General features: G+C 40.4%; 1 protein-coding gene across 5 annotated transcripts; it reads left to right on the top strand.

Annotated features, from left to right (window-relative positions):
- Positions 1–34: 34 nt before the first annotated feature.
- On the top strand, positions 35–19,981 carry golga2 (golgin A2). 5 transcript variants are annotated; one of them, XM_056403372.1, is made up of 28 exons: positions 35–143; positions 1,550–1,702; positions 3,920–3,988; positions 5,135–5,287; positions 5,632–5,678; positions 5,984–6,047; positions 6,690–6,746; positions 7,821–7,901; positions 8,420–8,458; positions 8,582–8,644; positions 9,007–9,100; positions 9,216–9,322; positions 9,466–9,524; positions 9,733–9,874; positions 10,419–10,508; positions 10,746–10,853; positions 10,973–11,060; positions 11,507–11,655; positions 11,819–12,037; positions 12,357–12,470; positions 12,724–12,948; positions 13,198–13,297; positions 13,809–13,900; positions 14,080–14,320; positions 14,536–14,697; positions 14,865–14,971; positions 15,504–15,696; positions 16,433–19,981. In XM_056403372.1, the coding sequence occupies exons 1-28, from the start codon at positions 96–98 to the stop codon at positions 16,699–16,701; spliced, it is 3,333 nt and encodes a 1,110-aa protein (XP_056259347.1). In that variant the 5' UTR covers positions 35–95; the 3' UTR covers positions 16,702–19,981. The 5 variants fall into 5 exon arrangements, with proteins under 5 accessions (XP_056259347.1, XP_056259348.1, XP_056259350.1 ...); XM_056403373.1 differs by lacking the exon at positions 3,920–3,988; XM_056403375.1 differs by lacking the exon at positions 5,135–5,287.
- The last annotated feature ends 71 nt before the right edge of the window (positions 19,982–20,052 follow it).

Genomic DNA, 20,052 nt, shown 5'->3' with positions numbered 1-20,052 from the left:
AGGATCAGAGCCTAAGTCCTGCGCCCTCCACAGGCAGAGACACCACCAGGCACCAAACTGATGACGTGGTTCGGTCCGTTGAGCAGAGCAGCAGGATGGCCGACCAGAGCAGGCAAATAAAACTCGCTGCAGCTAAGAAAAAGGTAAAGTATTTTACAACTGACCCGGCTAAATATCACGGGAAGCACTTGTCCTGATTGTCATTTGCGGATTTGTGCTGCTGGTGGTTTTTTTTTTTATTGTTGTGCTACAAATGTCTTTGCGGAGCAGGGGTGTTGTCATTACACGTCGCCCGACCTCTGCGCTGTCGCTTGTCCCACCTTACTCGCTCCTCTCCAGGCTTCAATGCGCAGGGGAGGCCGGTGCTTCTTCTGGGCCTCTACTGATAGCATTAACTTTTCCAGATTATGTAGACTATTTTTAGTTAGTAGAGGCATTTAAACCATCCCACACAGTTTAGTTAGTCAGTGCTTACTTGAACTTACGCTCTTTGCCTGTTGGTTTCTTGTGTCTTTCTAGCTAACGTTAAATGTAGTTATTAGCAAACCATAACCTGCTAACTAAGGCAAGTTAGCGATAGCAATCTGGCTAACACCAATGAATAGTTGGTGATGTGTAAGTGTGAAGATTGCCACATAGCAGACGACCAGCTTTGTGTCTTGTCTTGCAGGATGGCTCATTTATCCTAGAAAATGACCAATAAACAGCATCTCTAAAGTAAAACAAATAGTGGACTAGCATTGTAGCACAGTTAGCTGGATAGAATGACGGGGACTGTTTTGACAGGTGACACCCCTCTTCCCTGGCTGTCCTGCTGTGTGCTTTAGCTAGGTGCGCTGTTAGGCTAGTCAGGAAGATGGCCTTATTAGCTGTGAAATGTTAGCTTTGGGAAATGACTCGTCAGCAGTTTTTGCTGCTCCACAACCTTCGTGGATGAGTGGTCGTGCTGATAACACTTGGCATCTTGCTGCGATTTAACCCCTGTATTTTAGAAATGGCAGCTCCAGTAGTTCCCCCTTCGACAGCTGTCACAGGCCTCATGCCCAAACACACACAGACAAGAGAAGGTATGCTTTGACTGTCACATGGGTAAACTACAAATAAATGATGTTACCTGTGCCAAAGTTATCAGCTTCATCTTGTTTGGTTTAGGACAGTAAGCCATTGAACAAGCAAGTCATAGTGACAGTCAATAACTTGGTTGCAGTTGCTATGCATTCCAGTACACAAATGAAACCGGATCTTTTGAGTATCTGACATATGATCAGAGAATGGGAGCAGTGCATCCCTGGCTTTATCTCAGACCAAATTCATATCTACTAATTCACTTAGCTTGACAAGACCCTCCTGTAATTGGAGATGACTGAACAATGTCTATAGTAGGTTGAAAGTTGGGAACAATTCCAGAGGCTCACTGCTAGATCTGTGTAGAAAATGTTGTGGCTTTTATAAAACGGGTAGCAGAGGGATTTTCTTTCTGTCAGTCAAGAAATACTTGCTGCATTCCTGTTCATGCATCTGTTGTTTCCTTTTGTCATGTGCTGCTCAGCTGAAGGAATTTCAGCAGAAGAGCTCCCCTGCTAGTGTAGGAGGAGAAAAGGGTGGTGGTGGAGGTGGTGGAGCAGGGGCCAAGAAGAAGAGGAAGGTGAAGGGACCGGGCCAACTCGATGCATCTTCAACAGATAGAAACTCTCCAATCAATGTAAGTCTGTTCTAGTCTTTCCATTTACTTGCCTGCTTGTCATTTTGCCCTTCTTGGTCAAATAACAACCTCTCTTTGTGCATGATAGTCTGTCTGTGTCCTTGTTATGTCTGATTTGTTAAACCTAGTGTGACCGTGAGAACGTTTTTTTTTCCTGTTTGTAGTTTAACCACTGTTGTAACATTAGAAAGCCTGTAAACTCAGCGTTATGTTCGCTATTCACAACAGAACTGGGGGTGGTAGATATACACATATGCAGAATACTTGACAAAAGAGATCCACATGCTTTTAGAAAAATTACTTTATTGTTTGTTTTGTTTAACTCCAGTAATTTATTATGTCCTGCTTGGCCATTGATCACAAATTTTTTTCCGGTTGTGAGCTGATATGGCTGAATTACTATCAAGTTGGCAACTACGTTCCTCCAGGCTATCAGATACACAGTGCAAACAACACAGCTGCAGCCTTAACACCTACAGTATCTGCTGGCCAGGTGATAGGGTGAAAATAATGTTTATTCAAGAAAGATATGGACACCGGACAAGAGACAGAGATAGTTTATTCTCAGGTTATAATGCAAATTCTTAAAAATGCAGAGAATTTCCAGTGCACATAGATAATACCACAGTAAAGTAAAAGTAAATCAGTTCAAATTTGTCAAGTCTTGTGCAGCATAGTTGACCTGAAGATACACTAGAGTTTCATCTCAGTTGTAACAAATCTGTTATGATGATGAATGTGCATTTTGAGAAATGTTTATAATTGTCAGCTGACCATCAGTTTGCCTATTGCTTTATGTCATATGAACCTTAAACCTTATTTTATATGGACGTTTTAGTTATAATGATATCAACACATTCGTATATACACCGTATATCTGATAGACTTTTGTTACCATCAAGAGAGCAGTCTCCAATATGTCCTCACTTCATTAATAGCTTTTGGTTTTGTATTCTGCTCTGATTCAAGGAATTGAATGTGGGCAGATTGTCCTTATCAAAACATGATTACATGAACATGATTAAATTACTAAAATAGTGGAAGCAGTGATTGATTGATCAGTTGTTTTTAAATAGGTCAAACTTACATTCTAGACTTGTCTGACTTGTAAAGTGTAGTCACAGGGACCAGCGTTTGTTTGGGCTGGTGACTCAGATGCCAAAAAAAGGTCAACCAATAACAGTTACATGCCTATCAATGACACTCTTAGCGTAAGGTAATTTACCTATTTGCTGTTTGCTCTTACATTATATATATCAAGAATGTCTACTTCTGTTGTCTGTTTTAAAACTTGTAAAAGGAAATTGATAGTGCCAGTGAGGACACACACACAGTTAGGCATGTGAGTCCAGCACACAGCTTTCACACACAGGGGCTGACATTCAGGTCAGTGGGGTTCTAAGCCTAATTGGAATCTAGGCTCGTCATAGCTCTAGAGTTTGCCGCTGAGTCTCGTTGTTCTGATGCAATATTTTTCCTAAACATGTTTGATTTTTGATGGGCCAAGACTGGCTACACTCATGCAGTCTAAAGCAAGACAAGACAAAAATGTGGGTGTTGGCAGTACCCATCAGGTGTTCAGTTGTGGGGGTTAGAACAGAGGAGACATTTTACAATGATGAAGATGTTTCATGTTATTAAGATTCCAATATTTACCTGATTAAATTAACATTTAACCAAACAGTGTTTCTGTAGTTTAGGTCTTAAGCCTTAGGAGAGAGAATACTATCTAAGTTGGTTTTATATGTAATGGTGAATAAGAATAGGCAATTAATTATTGCATCTCATGATAGCTAAGGGAGATGTGATCAAGTTTAGTAGCCTATGTCAGTTTGAGCTGATTGTAGAGGAGGTTTTGTAGTCATCGATTATGCCTCTGCACAAAGGCAACATTAAGAAAAAATTATGCAGTGTCCCAGGGCTCTTATTCTGATTTAAGTGTTTACTTGAGTAATTTTTATTTGGATGGGGTCATACTGATAATCAATGGTATAAAAGGTTCCACAAAATGTAGCTAATATTCATTGACCCAAGAGGTCAGGCATACAAGCCTATGTTTCTCCTCATTACACACCCTCCTCAAGATCTCCTCCTTCTAAGATTTCTTCTAGCAGCTGCTTCTCCGTGCCTGTTTGACTATATCACTGTCACTTTTAAATCGTTCTCTCCTGTTTCACATCTCTTTCACTCTCCGCCCTTGTTTCTTCCTTCCTGTAGTTTGACAGTATTCTCAAAGCACTTAGTCAAAGCAATGGAATAGTCCTACCTCCTTATGGAAACAGTCAGGTGAGCCTCTCTCTCTCTCTTTCTCTTTCTCTCTCTCTCTCTCTCTCTCTCTCTCTCTGTCTCTCTCTCTCTCTCCTTTCTTTGTTTCTTCCCTGCCTGTTTTTGTTTTTGTCTCTGCATCCCTCCTGCTGTAAATAACTGCTCCTCATGTGGTATTTAATATTGTACCTCATTTCTCCATTCATACCTCCCTCTTATGTCAAATTCACTTACTCAATCTGTTGCATAGCCCATAAAGCATGGGACAAATTTGAGTGCAAATTCTTGCATTGGTGCTGTGCTTTTTAAATCCATGTCAGTGGAACAGTGCATTAATGGTCAAGAAAGGTGGAAGATGCTCAGTTATTTCTCAGAGTTCATCCAAGTATTGTTGGTGATCTTTCACAGTTCACAGTCCAGTGTAGAAGTACATTGTGAATGGGGCAGGGTATCCACAGTAGGTGGCATGAGTCTCAGTAGTTGCATGGCTGTGTTGTCTGCACCTGGGTGCGTCATGCAGGCATGCATCCAGGAAAACAAGAAATATATGTGTCTGTTTAACTTTTTAACTATGTTCTCATCGCTACTTTTGTGTTTGTTGTTTTTCTTTGCCTTATTTACATGCATTCTTAAATGTGTTGTTTTATTGCATATGTCTTGCTCACATCAACTCAAAGTCAGTAAGCGTAATTTGAGCGTAATCACTCAATAGAATTACTTTTTGCAGTCAAACTGTATAGTCTCACTTCTTTCAGTGTTTTCACTCTCAAGAGCTCCATTGGGAGCAGTGGCAGGCAAAATTGTGGCAGCATCAGTGAAACAGCTACCACTTCAAGGAACAGAGCTTGCATTAAAGTACTTTGTAAGATAGTAAACCCAAAAATAAATACCAACAAGTTGCCACTGTTTACTTATATTCTTAGGTCCTCTCAGCCTGTGGAAGATCATGCATTAATCTCAGTATATAAATGGCATTAATTGACATAATTGTCTCAATCGAACTGTCACCTTAATCCAAGTCAATACAGTAATCAAGTCATTTTTGTGCATGTACACACTTGAAGTCTGCAAAGTCATTGTGGTCTTGCTGTTGCTTTTTCATCATAACTGCTCTTTTCATGGCACTAAACCATTGTGTGTGTTTTTTGTGTGTGTGTGTCACCTCAGAACTTTGCTGATGTGGAGCCCATGGGGTCTTCAGTTCCTCAGCTGCTTGAGGACCCAAGGGGCGAGTCAGGCCGTGGCTCACCTGTGTCTAACCCTGCTAGTGCTAACACTACTAATAACCCTGAGTCTGTCGGTCACAACACTGACCCACAGGTGTGTCTCTCACTTTCAATCATTTTCTCTCTTTCTCTCTCCGTCTCTGCCTCTCAGATCCTATCTTATTTCTTACTCCTGTCTGTCCGTCACACCTAAGATTAGAAGTCTTAGCATAATGACTCTCATAGGTCTGTTGCTGATTGCTGATGAAAACAACAGATTTGCTACATCCATACTTTTGTTGTTTCTAGGGTTTTGTTGTGCTTAATGTGCTCTATCATCAAGCCAATTCATTTTTCTCAAATGTTCTCGCTGTATTTTTTGTCTTCCTTCTCGTTTCTCTGTCTGTCTGCCTGACTCTCTTACTCTCTCCTCCTCTTTTGATCTGTCTCTCTCTGTAGGACTACCCTGATACCAATGGTAATGAGAGTTTAACAGAGGAAAATAGGTGGGTTACCTGACTCCTCACTGCCACAAACACCCTCAGATCTTTTTATGGAAAAACTCACCACACATAATACAGACATATTTATGCATGTGGACTGGATATATATTTTATATGCCAATCTTTTGCTTTAATACAACTTAAATTGAACTGTTTCCCTAATAAAAAAATGACTTTTTGCTATCAAGCGCTACATGTTTAGAATTTGCTGATTTATTGCATGTTATATGCAATTCTAATTATGTCTAATCTGTTTGTGTCTGTGAATGTGTATTTTAATGTGTATGTTTACCTGTGTTATCCTGCAGACCACTGTCTTCCACAGAGAGCCTGAGACAGCTCTCACAGCAACTGAATGGCCTTGTCTCTGAGGTATGATTGTAGAACCATCAATATCACCCCACGTCCCTCTCACACGCATTTTTTTGTCATACGGTGGTGGGCTTTTAACAATAACACAACGCCACTGATGTGCACTTTCACCGAGGGTGTGTTGCATCTATTCTTGCCAGGAATGCACTGGAAGCATTTTCAAATTTGCCAGTTGTTCCCAATGGCCTCAAGCAAGCTGACAGCATCAACTGGTGTACCAAATCAGCTTGATACATTTCCTCTGAACTTGAACTTGGTTCGTTTCTGCAAAGTCAGCAGCAAAACAGCAGCAAAAGTCTGCCTTTTGTCCAGACACAATTAACACTGACCTTTCACTGTCTAGAAGGATTAATAAGATAAGTATAGACATGTTTATGGCTTAGGTAACAGCAGGTCATACATAAATATAATAAGAAAACTGTATTATGTTACTCTGAAGAAAATATATTCAAGTAGCATTGCCCCACATAGTGGTGAAATGCAGGTGTAACCACTGCTGACTAAACAATTTTCCTATCTGCAATGCATCCACTATGTTTCAGCTTTAAGCATGTAGAAGTACATAATTTTTCATGTGATGAAAACATGTCATGAATTTTCTGAGTTGGAAGTGCACTGATGTGAGAGCTTGTGTCATTTCAGTCATCTACTGCTTATGTGAATGGAGATGCACCTTCTGTTGGTGAGAGAGAACTTGAGGTAAGATGATCTAACTAAAGACTTGTTTTGAAATCCAAACTAGAAGTTGGTCGTCATACAATAGTCCATCCATGTTGTGGCATTTACAGCAGCAGTCACTTTATAAGAGGCATATTTCCTGTCCTCTGTAGATTCAAGGTACAACCAGCATTTAAGCATGGGATCATTTTTATCTCACTATGCCTGAATATAACAGGAAACTCAAATCAGTATCAACATACTGTGCCCGGATTGGATTTTCTCTGGCAGCCCTTTATTGTTAATTATAGGATAGTACACTAGCTAGCTGTCTGAAATAGTATGCATCATGCTTTAAGCATTAGGAACGTAATTTAACCAAAATTCACTGTGACTCTCTGTGTGAGTGTGACCTTTCCTGATTTCTATTTTCATTAACCACACAGAGTACATCACATGTACTCCCCAAGTGAGCCTAGGGCTTCAATTTAAGAATTTAAAAGGAGTGAATGTCTTGATTGATATTTGAATGTATGGATGGATTGATCAAACATTTGTTTGATTGGAGAGCTGGAAGGGAATCAAATATGTTTTGCCCTTTATATATAGTAACTGTTAAGTGGTCTTTCTGGTGAGGGCTATAGCAGAAGTACAGAAATTTAATGTTACCCAGAAATCTATGTTTTGCCCCTTTGCACCATGTAATGTTATTTCAATGAAGAAACTGTAGTATGACTCATAGATTTGCCCATTAACTGGAACTCAGTAGCTCTTTCCTCCGGGCAGGGACTTCATATGACAAACTGAGGTTAAGTGAACCCTGTCCACATTTTGCAAATGATACTTAAATAGTTGGTTATGGAGGCTCCACTAATTTTCAACTGGTTTAACAGCCATCATGTATTTTAATTATTTGCTTCACGTCTCATTATTAAAAACACTTTTTTCACTTGTAGAGGTGCTATTGTTTACCTCCATGTTAATGATTTGATTTTTTCTCCTCCTCCTATTTGTTCTTTGTTTGACTTATGCCACTGCACTTTATCCCTGTCTGTTTTTTTTTTTTGTTTTTGTTTTTTTTCTTTCCTTTCCCGGATGCATGTGTGCACGTGATAGAGTCGGAACCAGGAGCTGGCCGCTGCCCTGGAGTCCAGCAACCTAACAAACTCTCAGCTCAATACCCAGCTAGACAAGCTGGTAAGAAGCTGTGTGTGTGCGTATTTGTGTGCGCACCTCTGTGTGATTGGAGTAACCCCTTTCCAGCCCTCCCACTATTTATTACCACATCAGTGCATGTACTGTATGCATTCTGCACGTCATCTTGAGTAACCACACAATGGAAGAAGTCATGCATGGTTTTCATGTTATTTATTCATCTTTCACTTGGGTTGATTTAAATACATTTCTACAAAGTATTACCACAGCATAGAGAGAAGTTTAGGTGCAGAACTGTAGTAACCTGATGGTAGATGATTTTTTTAAAGTCAGTTGAACACACTAACAACAATAAACTAAAAGGTTAACATAACATAAATAACCAACAGAACAAGTTCATTGTTTTCAGTCTTTTCTGCTATCCCTGTCCTGTCTGGCATGCAGATGAGGTCTTTTGTGCCAGAATTTTAGTTATGTTATCTAGAATATCAAAGACATGTTGATCTTTCCCAGACTTTTTTTTTTTAATAAAAACTAATTCTATCCCGTTGATCTGGCAGGCACAGCAATCTCAGGAGCTCACAGATCAACTACAGAAGGTAAACAGTTCTTCCCCTCTGTCTGCTTGAATGTCTTTTCATTCCTGTCTCCATTTTTTCCGGTCTACTGAATTTTTGATTCCTCCCTGGTCATTCATGAACTTTGTATTTTTCTTCCTTCAGGAGCGAAAAGAATTTGAGCAGAGATTTTCAAAAGAGCAGGGAGCCATGCGAGAACAATTACAGGTAACGTCACATGCACAAACACATAAATTAAATTTGTGTGATGATGCATTTTTAGCATTTCTGAAACTGTATCGTAGCAGAAGAACATGGGTAAAATCCTCATTGTATTGCAGTGTAATGTATTATATTATGAATGTGTAATGTCAAAGTTCCTGATGTCACCCTGGTGGATGGATAAGAATTTGATCAGAGAACACGTCCTCCCCATTCCAAACCTCCCTCCTCTGACTGCTAACCCTGACAAACATTTATTCAAACTGTGTAGTCTAGGTAGAGAAAATTTTGTTTGTGTTGTGATTTAATGAGGGACATTATCTGGATTCACACAGAGCTATGCTCCCTGTTTGTCCTTCCCTGTTTAGGTACACATCCAGACCATTGGTATACTGGTATCTGAGAAATCAGAGCTACAAACAGCACTACAATACACACAACAGGCTGCACGGCAGAAAACAGGTGCGTGTGTTTTATAATCAGCAGTGCATACACTTAAATGAACATTTCTCATCTTGGCAAGACTTTACCCCTGCAGCAGTTAGTTAATGGTTTGTGTGTCTGTGTTTGTCTACAGCTGAGGCAGAGGAGTTGAACAACCGTCTGCAGGCATCAAAGCAGAGAGTGTCAGAGCTGGAGAGAACTCTCTCCTCTGTCTCAACACAGCAGAAACATTTTGAAAAGGTTTGCAGTCATTACTCCGACAAAACACACACAAAAGCAATACCTACATGCTTTGTTTCAGTTGTTTAAGTTGTATTCTGAGAGTTTTGTCATGCTGGCTAAGTGTCTGTTATTTTTAATAAAGTTTTTCTTTTTGTCTCCAGCACAATAAAGAGCTTGAAAAGGAGAGAGACAACCTGAGGCTAGAGGTGTTTAGAGTAAAGTAAGTTTCTTAGCACACGCAAGGAGATGTATTTTATAAAATCTCCACAGCACATTTGATAACAATTGTTTTGACTTTAAAGAAGGTAATTAAAATCCCTCAGATTACACATAAAGCAACAGATGGCATGAGCAAGTCTCACGAGTCATATAAAATCTGGTGGGTTAGAAACGATGAACAATCTCTGCATTTGTGTTTGTGTTTGCAGCAATATGAGTGACGAGTCGAAGCAGCAGAGCTCAGAGTTGTCTGAGCAGTTGAAACTGAATACACAGGAGAATGGAGCAATGAAGCTGGAGCTGGAAGATCTTCGCAAGAGGCTCGAGATTGCTGACCTCATGTTGCAACAGGTAGGGCTGCACAATTAATCGAAATACAATCGAACTCACAATGTGGCCAAGTGCAATATCCAAATCGCAGGAGCTGCAATTTCTTTTGATAAAGGTAAAATGTGTCATAACATTGCTGTGCAATGTTAGCCCCACAAGCATTGTGGGGCTACAGAGATGCCCCAACCTACAAATCATATTCTCCAGACGTACCAAAACATGTAAACATTTTTGTTTGGTACAAGACCAAACAAAATCCCATCAACATCATTCTTACATTTTTTTCAGTGAAAATAAAATGCAAAAACAACCGTTCCAACTGAAATTGCAATATCCAGCCAAAATAATGATTTGTTTTGCATCTCGTGTAGCCCTAGAAAAAGGTGTGTTAGAACACAAGCACAACATCTACACACGTTAAAACTCATCTTTCTCTTACCGATAATTGGAAGCGGTGGATCAACTCCATAGTCAATGTACTCTACGTACAAAAGTCAGTGCAACCTGATGATTTGTGTTCAAATATTAACATGCATTTCACTCCTGTGTTTTTATTCTTCTCCAGTGCTCCACTCAGTCAGATCCCTCTAGTGCTAACCAGCAGGTCCAGTTACTGCTGGAAGAGAAGCAGCAGCTGGAGGCACACAACCACCAGGTCTGTGTACAATGATCTTTCTCTTACAGTTATCTACATACCATACTTTCCTTATTACTTTCTATTTTTGATTATCTAATTCATAAAGGTTGCAAACTGACATTTTTTCTCATTTGAAAATAAACCACCCAGGACTACTATGAAATGTGTGTTGAAACACCTGCCTGTTTATCTTTCATGACCAGAAAGCCTTGTTTTGATAATGCAGTTTTCCCCTTTATGTTTGTGATCTTGTAGCTGATGGAGTCAGTTTCCCAGTTGAAGACAGAGAGGGATTGTTATGCAGAGCAGATCCAGGAGGAGGGCCGTGTATGGAAGGACAAAACAGAACAGCTGCTAACACAGGTTAACTATGCAATAACATCAGCATAAACAGTAAAGAGGGTGGTGTGTTCTTTTTTTTTTATTTTTTTATTTTGGTGTGAAAACAAATGATTAATTAAAGTGTGTCAATGTCTGTGTAGGTGTCATTGGTTGCAGAGGAGAGGGACAGAAACATTAGCCGAGTCCAGGAACTGGAGGCCAGCATCGCAGAGCTAAAAAATGCTGCAGGTATTAGGCGCACACTGCCCTCATCGAGTGCTTCTTCCTTTCCCTCATAATTTTCCGTTTCCTCCTTCATGTGGAAAAAAACTTCGGCCAAATAAGGTAACTGATTACCTGATGATGGGATTAATGGAATTGGTTTTCAACAAATCTTTGAGCAATGTACACTTGATTAAGGAGCCAAGTGAATTGTTTGTGTTGCTGAACGAATATTTAATTAATGCTGTAAATGAGTCAATGTGCTGCAGTATTCCCTCTACAATAGCATTAACGTTTCGTGTGCTACATTATAATTTAGGTTAGGTATTCACACAAGCAGTTTTCCCTATGATAATGTGTAGTCCAGCATAATTTCAATGCTGGGCACACAGATGACACAGCTACCACAGTGTATTTTATTTCACTGTAGCAAAACTATTAAACTCGTCAGCCTTCTTTTTCTGTTCCTCCAGCATTATTGTCCCAGGAGAGAGAGGCTCAGGATAATGCAGAGCCTCAGTCTCAGTCCTCGGGGCCATCAGAGAGTGAGGTGGCTCTGCAGGAGAGCCTTAACAGACTACAGCAGGAGAAAGAAGCCCTTACTTCACAGTACCAGGCACAGGTATGCATTACATTGTTTTCTCCAATTATTTCATGTGATTCACATACTGTATTATAAAGGTAATTTGTCCTGAACATTTTTAAAAGCACAAATTGGTGTGTGCTTTACTGAATGTTTCAAAGATCATTAGAAACACCATTAAGCTCTGTAATATTTCCCCCAGCTGCGAGATAACGAGCAGCTGAGCCGCCTGTGTGCAGAGCAGGAGACGCGTCTGGGGGAGTTTGAGCGGCAGGTGGAGAGCCAAGCCCAGGAGGAGGAGGACCGTCGGCGCATGTTGGAGGATGTTCAGTCAGACAAGGCCACTATTAGCCGTGCTCTCACCCAGAACCGTACACTGAAGGACCAGCTGGCTGAGCTACAGAACGGTTTTGTTAAATTGGTGAGGCTGAAAATCTTTTTGTGATGTGTGTTCGATGACTGTGTGTTCTAACTTTGTTTGAAATTGTAGTTATCATACCTATGTGGCATTTGTTTTTTCTACATCTTGCTGGACTCATTGCACTTGAATTTATCCTTGTATCTTCTTTTTTGTCTTTTGTTATTTGGTTATTGTTGCAAGGTTTAATGAGTGCCTCTGTAACAAAGAGTTACAAGAGGTTGATGAATTTGGAAAGTACATTCATAACAGGTATTAACCTCAGAGTGTGGGGGAATATTGCTTTTAAGCCAAAATTCCTGTTACTCCTTCATTTGTTCAGACTAATGAGAACATGGAGCTGACCACTGCCATCCAGTCAGAGCAACACGTGAAAAAGGAGCTGGCTCGCAGGATGGGTGAACTGCAAGAGGAACTGCACAATGTCAAGGAACAGGTGTGGACACACACACACACACACACACACAAACACACACAGTTGGAGGATTGCTGAGAGATTTTCATGTTAATGCTTTCTTCAGTTTTTGCACTTCTGGTGACTTCACCTTGCTTTCTTGTATGTTTTTATTGAGTTGTTTTTTTGAGTGCATTAAAACAATATTTGAAACTGGCATCTAGACATCTTTGACAACACAGCTGTTTTCTGCATCCTCTTGGTATAACTTCCATCTTCATTCCCCTGCCTCCAGCTGGAACTGAAAAGTCAGGAGACACAGGGTCTGATGGAGCAGAGGGACCAGGTAGTGGCCCACCTGCAGCAGTACTGTGCTGGCTACCAGGCCCTGGCCTCAGAGAGAGAACAACTCCACCACCAGTATCTGCAGCAGAGTCAGCTTATGGACCGGTTGCAGCACGATGAAAGCCACAGCCGCGTGCAGCTGGAGATGAGTCACAGTCAGCTCAAACAAGCGCAGGTATGTATTTGACGAATGAGACTGTTCATGATCTATCAGAGACTATAGTGCAGCAGAGTATGTTTTGAGTGTGTAGTAAACATCACATTTAACAAATTGACAGAATGTAAACAGACTGCTTCAATGGGTTTGGAATCGGGCCGTGATACACTGATAGTAACCTCACTATCTCTCACTGTCCCTCCTTCATCTCTTCCAGGAACCGTTTATTCTTCACTGTTTTGAATGACTCTGTGTCTCCTCCCACAGGACCATTTGGAGCAGTTAGTCAGAGACAATGAGCAGCTGAAGGCTGATGTGAAGGAGCTTCTCAATAGCTCAGCTCTAGCAACATCATCAAGAGACCAAGGTGAGATTTATCTTTTTACTGGTGTGTTGTTATGTTTTCCTCTATTGTTTATATACTGTCAAAACTTTTTCCTCTTATACTTCTTTGTGTGCTCTTCTTTTTGAAATTCAGTGCCAAAAAACAACTCAAGGTACTTCCACAGGATTCATGTTTTTCTGACCCAAATTTTGAACAGAATAATGGCTCTCTTGTTTCATATTGTTTAATTTGAAAGAAACAAAACAAAAACCTAAAAACTGGAAACTGGAGTTTTCACAAGACACAATGAAACAGTGTCATTGATACAAAGCACCTGACACTTTCTACTAGTAGAGCCACCTACAGACAGGGAAAGAAAGAACAGCAGTTTAAACCTGCAAATGTAAACATGTGTTGGCTACTAGCAAGGACAGTAATAACTTCTGCAACCTCGCACCATGAATATGACCAGTTAGTGTTACATCTTGGGACCAACCCTATAAGAAATTGGGGACAATATTTATCAGTTTTAATTTGTCATTTTGTGATTAAGGAGACGGAGTGGAGAGCCAGTCCCTCCAAGAGAGTCCAAAGAAGTCCACCTCCATAGTTATCCCAGAAGACTTTGAAAGCCAGAAAGAGATGGTGAGGAGGCTGATGAATGTTCATTCTCAAAAATTATTTTATGGATTTGTCGATTTCCTTTGCTTTGACACAGAAATTACTTGGACTACATATAAGACGAAGGTTTGACATTACGCTTATTCCACCCTGTTCATCTGCTTTCTCCCATATCCTCATCACCACTTCCTGTCCTCCAATAGGAGGAGTTTATCCGTGGAGCTTTGTCTCAGTTGGAGGCTGAGAGGGACGAGGCCAGAAGGGAATTTGAGGAGGAGCACAGGCTCCACTTGGCAGCCCGGCACCAAGTCGCTGTGGCCCTCAGCCTTGAACACCAACAACACAGCCACAAATCTGATCACGACCATCATCATGAGCATGAGCACGAGCACGATCACACTCAGGACCAACATAGTCACTGTGAACACAGTCACGAGCATTCAGGTGAGGAAAACTTCATGGTTGATCTGTGTGCAAGTGAGAACATTTTTGTTTTTAAATGAAAAGCCCAGATTATGTTTCTGTTGAAATATGACAGTGTTTGTTCTTATGAATACAGCTGAGCCTATTTATGTTCTGCAGTCATTTCTGGTTATACAGATAAGGTATATGGCATGCAGTATGTAATCCTAATGTACACTATGCTGTCTCTTGCTTAGAAGGAGGAGTGCCAGTGGAAGTTCATCAGGCACTGCAAGTTGCCATGGAGAAGCTTCAGCAGCGCTTCACATCCCTCATGCAAGAGAAAGCTGACCTGAAGGAGAGGGTGGAGGAGCTGGAGCACCGCTGCATCCAGTTGTCTGGAGAGACCGACACTATAGGTGAGACAACAGCACAATGTTTGGTTTTTTTTGTATTTTATGTTACTGTTCTGATGATATTCATTGTATATGAGTTTCGGTTGTATTTTGCATCAAAATACTTTGCTTGAAAGGGACAAAAAAAAAAAAAGTTTCTGGTATGATGATGTTCTGTGTTTGTCTTCCAGGGGAGTACATAGCCCTGTACCAGAATCAGCGGGCCATCATGAAGCAGAAACACCAGGAGAAGGAGCAGTACATCAGCATGCTGGCCCAGGACAAGGAGGAGATGAAGGTACTGCGCAGAGATAACAAATCAGTGCAGTACAATGTAGTTGCATAAGATGTTTGTGTTGATGTATGTTTTTGCAGTTTTCTTTCTTACCATCATTTAGAACCTGTAGCTGTAGAGACTGAAGGGAAGCTGGATCCTGAGGGATGGCACATGTTTTTGTACTTCCTCTCAAAAAATGTAGTTTCATGAGAATCATAAATTTGATCAGCACTTTAACCTCACAAACAAAGTAATTCAAGTATAAAACCTGATAAAATGTGATGTTGCCTAGATTGTTTTGAGGATCACAGATTGCACTGGCAAAATAATAATTTGAAGAAAAGTACATTAAGAAGAATAAAGCTCTTACACAATTACTAACACTTCCCCTACCACTCTTGCGCAATTACCACATTAATATTCTTTCTCACATGGTAAAATAATCTCATATTGTCATCAGTAATCATGTTAAATAGAAACTAGAAGAGGTTGGTTTCCTCCCAGCTGACTGTTTTGTCTTTGTTCTGGCCTTCGTGTCTCTCCTGTGCAACAGGCGAAGCTGGCAGAGCTGCAGGATCTGGTGATGAGGCTGGTGGCTGAGAGGAATGACTGGTACAGCCGCTACACTGGAGCTGTAGCCGGCACAAGCACAGTGAACCCTGACCTGGTTCCTGTTGGGGAGGATCACACCCACCTAGAGCAGCAAGCTTACACAAACACAGAGCTTAATGCTGACAGCGGAGCAGGTAGGCACAACCAGCAGTATGTACTGTTTTATATTGATCTTGTGTTCAGAGGATGGTCGGGAGGGTGTATCCTCTCCCAAGCCTCATGTAACCACAAAATTGAGCTGTCCTTTCTTAGTTTTCACTATTTTGCCATTGACTACATTTACATCAGACAGCAGCTTAATCGGGATAATGTCGTAGCCAGAGTAAAGCTTCAGTCAGACTAGATTTCTCTGTGAGAGCTAGTGTACTGACAACAAAATTCCACAAAGTTGTTAATGTAAAGCTTCTTATTTAACACTGAACTGGCATTGAGCTCTGTCGCTGTCCCTGCACCCACTGCAGCAAAGCAGCATTCTTCCTTCCTGTTATGCTGCTTGTATTGTTTCACTGTGCTTGATTAAAACAAGAATATAAACAGTCAAAATTATATGAATAAGAGGTCACTGCCTCTCTCAAACTGGCTGTTCAAACAGATATGTGAGTACTTGAGTCGATTGACTGGAAGTGAAAGTGTCTTCATAGAATTGAATAGGAAGCAAAACTCAGACAGACTGCACCATAAAACTAATCAGCAGAAAGACAGGGTTTGAAGAAGAGTAGCTGAGCTAAACTGACATTGTGGCACAAAGTGGTGTCAGCGACTTATTAATTGGGCTATTGTACTTAGTCAGTCAGAAATTGCAGTGTATATTCTTTATCTCAAGAATAAAAGCACTACTTAATCCGCTCTTCCTCTCCGTCTCTGCTGCAGAAGCCATGGATGTCATTCCTCTGTCAGAGCCCACCACAGGCCTGGAAGCCCCGTCGCCCCAGACGCTTTCGACCGGGTCAGCCCAGACTGACACCAAGCCCATGGTGCCCAAAGAGGACGGCACAGCCCAGCAGATCATGCAGCTGCTCCAGGAGATCCAAAACCCCCAGGGAGCGCTGAGATCACCCCCCTTCCTCGGGGAGAACCCCTGCATCCCCTTCTTTTACCGGCCTGACGAACAGGACGAAGTCAAGATCCTGGTGGTGTGAGGTGTGGGTGTGACAAAACTGTGTGTGTATGTGTATGTGTGTGTTTGTGTGTGTGTGTGAGATATTGGACATGTCTTGGGGAATATTAAGCACCACAGTTTACCATGTTTATAGCTCATAAATCATATTCCCAAACTTTTCTCAAGAAATTTGACACCCTACAAAACCAGTCACAGATAGAAGAATGTTTTAGACCCAGTTACATTAAAATGCCACCACTTTGTTCTGTGTGTTGGCGCTACTGTGTGCATGGTTAAAAAGAGAGTATTTTCTATTTGTTGTCGGTGTTATGTTTTTGTTTTTTGTCCATGATGCTCTTCCCACAGAGGAGATAATCAGTATTCCCTGAACACAATCTGATTATTTTCCTTACCGCAATTTTCCCCTCCTCTCTCTCTAGTCCCCCATCTTACACATAAGTGCAATAAAGGGGTCATATATTCAATCCCCTTGCTGATACAGTACTTTAAAGAGCTGTCAAAGATTAACAGCCTGTTGGTGTGCAACTTTATGCTACTGCAAAGCTCAGTTTTACACAATTCACTGTACACATGCCAAAAAAAGAGCATCAAGTTTGAATGTAATAACCCGAAAATGTACCTGTATGTTTGTGTAACGTGAGGAGAAGGTTGCAGCAGGACGATATCAGGAGTGGTAGGCAGAGTGAGATGGAAGTTCAAGTTAAGTCAGTAAAGGAACTTAGTGCACATAAGAGCTTTTAAACCGTATGCGCTGTTTCAAAGTCAAGAGCTCGCTAGTTACACCATCAGGTTCAGGAAGATGGAGGCAGGTGTTGCAGATTGGTACTGTCCCTAAAACCACCTTTTCTCTACATTGTTTTTTTCCTGCAAACACTGAAAATAAGTCATGTTTTTACAGTGCGATGTGTTAATATATGTGAAACGTTTGTGTTGTTATGATGTCAAACATCTTGTTTGAAGGAGAGACGTCACCAGATAGATGCAATTTAAAGACCCCATGAAGAAAAAACAGATTTGAGTGGAGACGTTATGGCATTATTTTCTCCATTGTTGCTGATTGCTTCACTAGAGAAGGGCATCTTTTTCAGTCTAATTCACATAGACAATGGAGTTCGGGTGCAGTGCTGGGAGCTGCTTTCTACATTATTGTTTTACAAGTCATTCTACTTCAGCTTTGCCATCAGCATGTTAGATGTCAAGGTACTTGAAGTTAAAGGAAGTGTGGAGTTAAAATCTATATATCTGCAGCCATAATTCATCTTTGTGCTTTGAATATTCTGTAACCTTGAGCTCAGAGACTGAGTCCACACAACTCATTTATTCATTTATTTTTCTTCCTGAGCTCCAGCGTCTGTTTTATGGGGTCTTTAAGTTTCTAAACTAATAGACACTATTAATAAGAGCCTGTTCTTTTCTGTTACGCTTTGCTTGTAGTTCCACATATCAAAGATGAATTAATGCACATCCTTTACAACTGGACTGTGTGTGTGTGTGTGTGTGTGTGTGTGTGTGTGTGTGTGTGTGTGTGTGTGTGTGTGTGTGTGTGTGTGTGTGTGTGTGTGTGTGTGTGTGTGTGTGTGTGTGTGTGTGTGTGTGTGTGTGTGTAAGTTATCTAAGCTGTTTCCTCTTCAGCATCTGTTGTACTTTTGTGTAGAGTTCTTTCAGATTATATAAGTATGATTGCACTAAAATTGTACAGAGCTTCTCGTTCAGCTCTGTTTCTACCATTGAGGCTCTTTGGAGAAAAAAGGGGAATCCTATGATGCCTCACTCTTAAGCTGAGGGTTCCAGTTGAAAAAAATGAATTTAATTGAAAGTGCGTTGGTGTGTATGTGTGTGTGTATGCAGAGGATGGCCAAGGTGTGTAAATACGAACAGAAGGTGAATATAATGAGAGCGCTCACTGCAAGAAGTCATGATCTTATTCCCAAAAGTGTGGGACCAATCAGAATTTGAGAAAATGAACAACTGCCTTTCCAAAAGTAGAGAACTAAAATAATCCATTTTAATGTTTATATTTAGTTTTTCTCGTATTGTGTAGCAATACTTGAGTAAATTTCCATCTGGACTGATATTTCTTCTTTCCCTGAAGACGACAGGTGTTCAGCTTTAAGAGAGAGATGCTCATGTTCACAAATGTAGATTGGAGAATGGATTAATTGATTTCTTCAGTTTAGAAATGTTTCCCTTTACAACTAATAACCACAAAGTAAATCAAAACTCATTTTTTCCATTTGAGATCAAGTCTTGGCAGAGGCCTCTGTTTTGTGAGAGTCTTTCCATGATTTTAATAAGCAAGGACATGGAGGTCATGCAGAAATCCCACTGAATACTTTTTGGCGCTCGTATATTTGGATGTTTTTGACTTTTGAGATGGTTGAGTTTATTTTGAGTAAGAGGACATACTTGTTAAATTATTGAATTACACACTTGATATTTATCACTAAAAGTAACAGGACAGGAGGCGTTGGTGCAGATTCTGGTATTTTAAGCCTATTATAGGAAGCAAAATGTAATTAAAGTGTAAGGTATATGGAGGCCATATGTACTTGGTGCTGTTCACAGGAAAAGTAAACAGCACTGTGTCTACCCTAAACCACAGCACTTTGGCAGTAACAGGTGGTTTTTGAATAAATTTACTTCATCATTCTTGATTTTTAAATTCCTCGCTTCTTAGCATTCTGTCACTTTTTGGTTTCCTTTGAAACATGCCACAAATATGTTTTTTTCTTTTGTTTTGTTATGCTTTTGGGAGTGGTCAGACCAAGGTAAATATACAATAAAATCCTTTAAGTGTTGTTTCGGGGCTTGTAAAATAATAAAATAATGTGGATGAAATGACTTCCCACACTTTATAATTCACTGTTAAATATGTTCTGTGTGATTGAAACAAATAGCAATGAGAAGCATTTATTGTCTTTACTGTAAAAGAGGGTGTACATACTGTAACTGTGTAACATATTGTATATTCATTATGCCTGGTGTGTGTATGTATGTGGGGGATGCTGCTCTGCAGTGTTTGCTGGCAGTGTAAGTACAGAGTCGGGGTGTTGGTGGTTACTGACTGGCTGTGATTTAATACAAAGATTGACTAAAAAAGAAAATATATTTATTTGAAGTAAGTTAGTATCTCAGACTAATCAGTTTTAATGTAAAATAGAAATGTGTTGATGGAAATGAAGGACTGTTCAGAGAACCGATTTGTTCGAGGGCTGCTTCTGACAGAAGCTTTCTGATTTTGTTTCCTTGAGTAATATTTTCTCCCCTTCTCCTGAATAAAACTGATTGAGCAACTGAAAGTGTGTCCGGATTTCTTTATCATTTTGTAATAATTCCAAACTGTTGTGATACACATGAATCAGGCAGTAAG

The sequence above is a fragment of the Seriola aureovittata genome, chromosome 18 (assembly GCF_021018895.1).
Source record: "Seriola aureovittata isolate HTS-2021-v1 ecotype China chromosome 18, ASM2101889v1, whole genome shotgun sequence".
NCBI classification, from domain to species: domain Eukaryota; kingdom Metazoa; phylum Chordata; class Actinopteri; order Carangiformes; family Carangidae; genus Seriola; species Seriola aureovittata.
Note: the sequence above shows the minus strand (reverse complement) of the source record. Positions and strands in the feature narration are given on the sequence as shown.

Excerpts from the sequence above, each read along its gene's own strand:
- golga2 (XM_056403372.1), top strand. The coding sequence starts at position 96 with ATGGCCGACCAGAGCAGGCAAATAAAACTCGCTGCAGCTAAGAAAAAG. Across the intron at positions 6,747-7,820 it reads TTGGTGAGAGAGAACTTGAG|AGTCGGAACCAGGAGCTGGC; the intron begins GTAAGATGATCT and ends TGCACGTGATAG. Across the intron at positions 8,645-9,006 it reads CCATGCGAGAACAATTACAG|GTACACATCCAGACCATTGG; the intron begins GTAACGTCACAT and ends TTCCCTGTTTAG.